This window comes from Pseudorca crassidens, chromosome 2, assembly GCF_039906515.1.
Source record: "Pseudorca crassidens isolate mPseCra1 chromosome 2, mPseCra1.hap1, whole genome shotgun sequence".
NCBI classification, from domain to species: Eukaryota; Metazoa; Chordata; class Mammalia; order Artiodactyla; family Delphinidae; genus Pseudorca; species Pseudorca crassidens.
The window spans coordinates 21,481,661-21,489,228 of record NC_090297.1 but is presented as its reverse complement, the minus strand read 5'-3'; the positions used below and the strand labels follow the sequence as shown (position 1 = coordinate 21,489,228).

The window sequence follows — 7,568 nt, the reverse complement described above, 5'->3', positions numbered from 1 at the left end:
CTTGCTTTGGTTGCAGGAAGAGAAAAAGGAATGGGCTGGACTAGAATGTCCAGAAATAGACCCAACTGCACAGGAGAATTTAGTATTTGATAAAGGTGTCATCTCAAAGCAGAGAATGGACTCTCTAGTAAATTGTTCTAGGACAACTAGGTAGCCTACTGGGGGAAAAATGAGATCTCTACCTCACATGGAGCATTAGGATAAGCTCCAAAGATTTAAATGTTAAAAAATATTAAAATAAAATAAAAGCACTGGGACTTCCCTGGCGGCACAGTAGTTAAGAATCCGCCTGCCGCTCCTTTCTAACCCCGGCTAGGCAAGATGGCTCCCGCAAAGAAGGGTGGCGGGAAGAAAAAGGGCCGGTCCGCCATCATCGAGGTGGTGACCAGAGAATACACCATCAACATTCACAAGCGCATCCGTGGAGTGGGTTTCAAGAAGCGTGCCCCTCGGGCACTCAAAAAAATACGGAAATTTGCCATGAAGGAGATGGGAACTCCAGATGTACGCATTGACACCAGGCTCAACAAAGCTGTCTGAGCCAAAGGAATAAGGAATGTCCCATAACGTGTCCGTGTGCGGTTGTCCAGAAAACGGAATGAAGATGAAGATTCACCAAACAAGCTCTGTACGTTGGTTACCTATGTACCTGTCACCACTTTCAAAAATCTACAGACAGTTAATGTGGATGACAACTAACTGCTGATTCTCCAACAAAGTTACAGAGCTGCCTTCGCAAAAAAAAAAAAAGGATCCGCCTGCCAATGCAGGGGACATGAGTTCGGGTTCGAGCCCTGGTTCGGGAAGATCCCACATGTCGCGGAGCAACTAAGCCTGTGTGCCACTTAGTTGTCATAAATAAATAAATTTAAAATAAAAGCACTAAAGGAAAACGGGAAAGAATCTGTAATCTCATAGTGGGAAAAGTCTAACCATGACTCAAAAAGAGTCATTAGAAAAGATTGATAGGGACTTCCCTGGTGGCGCCGTGGTTAAGAATCTGCCTGCCAATGCAGGGGACATGGGTTTGAGCCCTGGTCAGAGAAGATCCCACATGCTGCGGAGCGACTAAGCCCTAGCGCCACAACTACTGAGCCTGCACTCTAGAGCCCACGCGCCACAGCTGCTGAGCCCACATGCCACAACTACTGAAGCCCGCGCACCTAGAGCCCATGCTCCGCGACAAGAGAAGCCACCACCACGAGAAGCCTGCGCACCGCAACGAAGAGCAGGCCCCACTCGCCGCAGCTAGAGAAAGCCCATGCGCAGCAACGAAGACCCAACGCAGCCAAAAAAAAAAAAAGAAAGAAAACCTAAATACATAAATAAATAAAAAAGAAAAGATTGATAAAGTCAACTATATAAAATTTAAAACTGTTTCATGGAAAACTCATATAAATCAAGTCATAAGATGAATGAAAAACTAAAGGAAAATATTTGCATCTCAGATCACAGATAAAGGGTCATCTCTCTAATTTATAAAGAATTCCCAGAAGTCCATTAAAAGGGCCAACAATCTGTAGAAATAGGCATAAGATATGAACTGACAGTTTGCAGAAAAGTAAATACAAATGGCTTTTAAAGATATAGAAAGAAGATCAAACTCACTCGAAAGAAATGAAAATCAGGAAAACCACACTAGGATACCATTTCTTATCAGTCTGGCAAAAAATCCAAAAATTTAATAATATACTCTGTGGGCATTTCTGTAAGGAAACCGTACTCTCACATCTGCAAATATAAATTGGTACAGGTCCCCAAAAGGACATTTTGGCAAAATCTATCAAAATTACAAATGAGTCCAGGTATTCTACATCTGGGAATTTATCCTTTGGATATACTTGCACAAGTGAGAAATGATGTATGGGTACAGTTATTATCTGCAGCACTGTTTGCAATAGCCAAAGACTGGAAACAAGTCAACTGTCCATTAGTAAGTGTTAGGTTAGGTAGAGCACAGTCTATCCATAAAATGGGATACTATGCAACTAAGAAAGAGAATAAGGGAGATCTGTGTGTCCAGATGGGGAAAGGATATCTGTAAGGGATATTAAGTTTAAAAAACAAAGTGCAGAGCAGCATATATGATATCCCACCTTTCGTAGGAAAAGGGGGGAGAATTATATACACAGTTGACCCTTGAACAATGCAGGGGTTAGGGGCTCTGAATCCCTGCACAGTGGAAAAACCCATGTACTGCTCTCTCTGCCTCATAAACAAAGGACTTGATAAATGACTCACACAAGGGCAGGAACGGAAACAGTTTGGAGAGAATCAGGATTCAGACTCTAACTCTTTTGATTCCATAGATTGTGATCGCTAATCAAACACAAACTTTTCCCCACACAACTAAAGATCTGTAAAATGAAAATCCAGGTACTATATTTATTGGGAAAAAAATCCCTGTATAAGTGGAACCACCTGTGTCGTTCAAGGGCCAACTATATATTCAAATTCCTGCTGAGGAGCAGGGCAACCAGTGATTAAGAGCCCAGGCTCAGAAGCCAGACTGCCTGAGTACAAATACACATTCCAGTACCATACTGGGTTCAGTAGTGTCCCACCAAATGTCCACCTGGAACCTGTGAATGTGACCTTATTTGGAAATAGGTCTTTGCAGATGTAATCAAGGTAAGATGAGGTCATCCCTGATTAGGGTGGGCCCTACATCCAATATGACTGGTGTCCTTTTAAGAAGAAGAAACTTTGGACACAGCGACAGACACACACATATGAAGACAGAGGCAGAGATTAGAGTGCTGCATCTACAAGTCAAGGAATGACAAGGATTGCTGGCAACCACCTGAAAATAGGAAAGAGGCACGGAAGTTCTCCCTATAGCCACCGGAAGGAATGAGCCTTTTTGACGCCTCAATTTTGGACTTTTAGCTTCCAGAGCTGCGAGAGAATAAATTTCTGTTGTTTTAAGCTACCCAGTTTGCGATAATTTCTTATAGCAGCCCTAGAAGCTGTAGTAGTAATACAGCTACTTAGAAGCTGTGTAATCTTGGAAAAGTTATTTAGCCTCTGTGTGCTCCAGTTTTCTCATTGGTCCTGGAACCAATCCTCCACAGATGCCAAGGGACAACTATCAATGAATCACTATATTCTTGGACAAGTAACTCAGCCTCCCTGGGCCTCAGTTTCCCCATCTGTAAAATAAGGACAGTGAGATTGACCTTACTGTGCGTTTAGTGTGCTCAGTGACACAATACAATGGGCACCTCACATGCCTCATCTCAGTTCATCACATTACAGACTTTATTAATATAGCCATTTTACAGATGAGGAGACAGGCTTCAGGAGTTTAAGCAGCTTGTTCAAGGTTACCCAGTCAGTAAATGGAGTAGTCAGGATTTGTCTAGAGGCCAACGTCAAGGTTATGGAGAGAAGGCAGTGTTAATCGGTTCAAGCAGACCCTGGGCCAAACCCCAGTTTTTCACTTATTCACTAGTTGTGTGACCTTAGGTGAGTCTCTGGAACTCTCTGGCCTCTATCCCTATTAACAGGAAGAATGACTCTACTTCACAGGGAGATAATGCAGGTAGAATGTCTAGAACAAGGCTTGGCATAGAGTAGGTGCTCAGTAAAGGGTGTTCCCTCCTCCCTTCCTTATTTCCCTGCTCTGGTAGGGATGTCAGGCCTGCGGGCTGACCTAGCTGTCTTAGAGACAATATTTGTGTTCCCTCCTCCCATACTGAAAAGGCCTGGGGGACTGCTGAGAGCACCCCTCACTCCCAGGGTCACTCCATTCGCAGGGAGCCTCTGCCTGCTGGGGTCTAGGGGATAGTCGCCAGGCTGATGGAGAGCAGCCCAGTCGGAGAAGGGATATTCCGGCCCCAGGCCTGACACAGAAACCACAGCATTGTGCCACCTCATTGCGCAGTGTGTGTGTGGCTAGCGTGTGCACACAGGAGGTAGAAGGGCTGGTGCTCTGCAGGGGCGTGGCTGGCGCTCTGCCCCATGTTGAGTGAGCTGCCGGGCTACTACCTGCTGGAAGGTGAACACATTGTGTGGACGGCAGCTGGAGAAGTTGGCACAGTCCAGCTGCTGCTTGTCCAAGTGACAGCCCAGTGCGTCGCTAACGCTACGCATGGTGGAACAAATAGGAATTGTACCCTGAGGGCCTGGGCCACCCAAACTGGCCCACTTTCTTCTGCCCACCACCTACTGACACCCTCTCACTGAGCGCCCTGGCCCCCAAGGGCCTCAGGTCTCACAGGCTATGAAGGAGAGTAGCTCCTCCACCCCAACAGGGCTCCTATACTCTGGAAATAAGCAAGCCCTCCATAAAGCAGGAGGGACTGCAGGTAGACTGCAGAGACACCCTTGGAAGAAGGGTCTGTGCCCAGCAATGCTCCCCACTTCAACTGGGAGTCCCATTCTTGAGAAAGGGCTGCTGAGGAAAGGAAAGGAGTCCTGCCCAAAGGCAGAGGGATGGCCAAGTTCACCTGACCCTTATCTGGAAGCCCCAGAGCTCAGACGGGACGCTCCATCAGGACTGGCTTCTCCTTGGTGCCACTGACTTGGAGGCCACAGCGGATGTTGGCCCCCCCAGGCCATGGTCACGAGCATCACCTTGTAGCCCATACTGAAGGGCTGCTTATGGCTGAACTGGAGGGTGATGACCTGCCCTGAGGGGCAGGAGAGAGCATGGGACTTCCAGGGACCCCAGAATCCTTGGACTGCAGACTCGGGGCTGAACGGTGCTCTCTGGGCAGCCTCCAAGACCATATACCATCTCCACCACTATTCTCACTCACCTCTGAAATATCCCAGCCCACTCAGTGAAAGACTCCAGCCCCCTCTGAAGTACTCCTGTTGCCTCTGAAATAATCCAGCCTCCCCCAGAAGACTTCAACCTTCTCTACAACATTCCAGTTTCTCTCTGAAATACTCTAGATCCTCCTCACTCCCCATAATATTCTAGCACTTTCTGAAATAACCCAGCCCTCAGTGACATTCTGTAGTCCCTCACTATACAATATTCCAATCATCTCTGAAGTACTCCAGCCCCGGCTTTGAAACAGCACTCCACTGTTAAGCTGCAGCTCAACTTTATTTTTTAATTTTATTTATTTATTTAGGCCGCACCACATAGCATGCAGAACTTCCCCAACCAGGGATCAAACCCATGCCCCCTGGAGTGGAAGCGCGGAGTCTTAACCACTGGACCGCCAGGGAAGTCCTGCAGCTCAACTTTAAATGTGTGCTCCAAGTTCAATACTCCAGTCCCCCTGAAATATGCCAACATGCATAATACTCCTCACCCCACTATAATACTCTAGTCCTCACTCCCATTATAGTCTCCACCCCCAGGGAAAATCCTCCAACCCCTTCAGTAACACTCCAGTCTCACTCTGATAGCCCCAAACCTCTGTAATGCTCTGTCTGTCCACAAAGATGGACCCCCAGGCCTGCCTAGAACATACTGAGAGGTAGTACTTGCTCTGGCTCCTGCTGGTTCAGGCGTCCTCCTGGACCTCAAATGGCTCCTGGACATCAGCATAGAGCAGCATCAACACCCCTGCTGGGAGGAGGCTGTGAGATGACCCCACCAGCTTCCTCACAGTCCTCCAGCCAAACAGAGTCCCCTTCTAGAAATCTTCCCCCCACCCCCACCCAGGTTAAGGGCCCCACTAACAAAACATGATAGTAGTCCCCAAAGGTTGGCGGCGCCCAGGCCCTGTGGGACAGCACACCACTGACTTGCCAGGTCAACTTGTCAGGAACCCCCTGGCTGGGTCAGCTGCCCAGAGTAATCCCGCAGGCTCAGTCAGCTCCAGCACCCGACCGGTTGCCCCCTTGTGCTGCTCTGAGACACCTGTCCTGTGGCTCCATGGATCTAAGATAAAAGGGCAGTTAGGCCAAGGCCAAGCTGTCTCTGTTCAAGGAACACAGTGACCCAGTAGGGCTTCTGCGTCACCAGGGAGTGGAGCTGGGCCTCTGGGGAGGGTTTGGGGGGCTACCTGCCCTTTTTTGTGCTTATTCAAGTGCCACCCACTGGGTCACCCTTATGTGAGGGTGAGTGTAGCCAGAACCTAGCAAGTCCCTGACCATGAGGTGGCTGCGTGGAAGGTGATATTAATTATGGGTTAGCAAGTGGAAGGAGTTAGGTTCAAAGCCAGCTCTGCTGTGTTACTTTAGGCCAATCACTTTTCCCCTCTGAGCTGCAGTCGCTTTACCTTTGAAACAGATAGTAATACTTTTCTTGCCCCTTACCAGTTTGCTTCAAAGCTCCAGTGAACTAGCAGTTAGAGAATGAATCTTGCATTTAACAAGTATTTATTGAGTGCCTACTATGTGCCAGGTCTGCATCAGACATAGACATAAAGTATTTATTATTTCTCCCTGCATCAATCAGCTTACGTGCGTGCAGGGACTAGGGTATACAGTGATGGTGGGAGAGATTCTAAAACTCCTGATCAGACATCCCTCCCTGGCTCCGGACAGCCTTTTGTACACCTACTATGTACGAGGTACTTTCAAAGGCGTCATATCCTTTACTCCTCATCCTGGGAGATAAATATTAAGTTCTGGTTTTACTGATATGGAAATTAAAGCTTAGCGTTGTTAAGTCACGGCCCAAGAAAACATAGCTAGTAACTTATGGGGCTTAAATTTGGTCCATCCTACCTTTGACAAGGAAGAAGTCAGAGCAGCACCACACCCTGATGCCCTCCACGAGCCAGGTCTGTTCCTGGGGTTCCTGGCAGTGGGGCCTGAGCCAGTGCCATCTCTGTCCTCCAAGAGACCCCAGTCCCATAGAGGACAAGAGGACTAGACTCCAAGCCAGACATCTGGAGGTTGAATAGGCCTCATAGGGCATCCTGTCCCACCCTGTGCTTGTTCAGATCAGGAAACAGAGGTCCAGAGGTGGGCAGACCCTTATTCAAGGTCACACAGCCTGTCAGAGGCCCTGCCTCTTACCCAGGTAAAGACTTGCTGCTCATAAAAGACAGAACGTGCCAATCGCCCTCCAGCGGTGCTGACAAGAAGTGCTCGAGGGTCAGGGAAGGGAGAAAATACCACCTGCCTAGAAGGCTGAGCCTGGGCAAGAAAAGAGGAGAGAGAGGCTGCCAGCTGGGGAGACCTCTGGGCCAAGGGTTGGCAGTGGGACTTGTGTGCATCGCCATGGGGGCCCATCCCCTGCCCATACATGAGGCTAGTCCATGAGGATCTCCAATGTTGCTCTCCCTGGTGATTCCTGAGACAAACCATTCTGCTGCTGAGCTATTCTGAGAACGTAGTTCTTCCTGCTTCTGAGCTGAAATTCTGCTGCCTGAGGCTGCACCCGCTGGTCAGAATTTTACTGTCTGGGTCCCCAGAAGGAGTGTCATCCCAGAGCCTCGGGGGGTGGAAGTCGGGGGAGGGACTCTATCAGAGTTTTCACCTGTGGGCAATCTCCTATTTCTCCTTCAGAACCCACTAGATACCCTCTCCCCTGGGGAGTCATCCCCCTCCCCCAAGCAAAGTTCATTCCTTTCTTCATTCCTGTTTTCAACCAACGACTACCAAGCACCTACTAGGTGCCAGGCACGATCGATGTGCTGGGCAGACCTGGTGAC

General features: G+C 48.5%; 1 protein-coding gene across 1 annotated transcript; it reads left to right on the top strand.

Moving 5' to 3' along the window:
- Positions 1-268: 268 nt before the first annotated feature.
- On the top strand, positions 269-764 carry LOC137210179 (large ribosomal subunit protein eL31-like). The gene is given in 1 exon segment (XM_067711809.1): positions 269-764. A coding segment is annotated over 1 exon segment (378 nt). The 5' UTR covers positions 269-321; the 3' UTR covers positions 700-764.
- Positions 765-7,568: the final 6,804 nt, after the last annotated feature.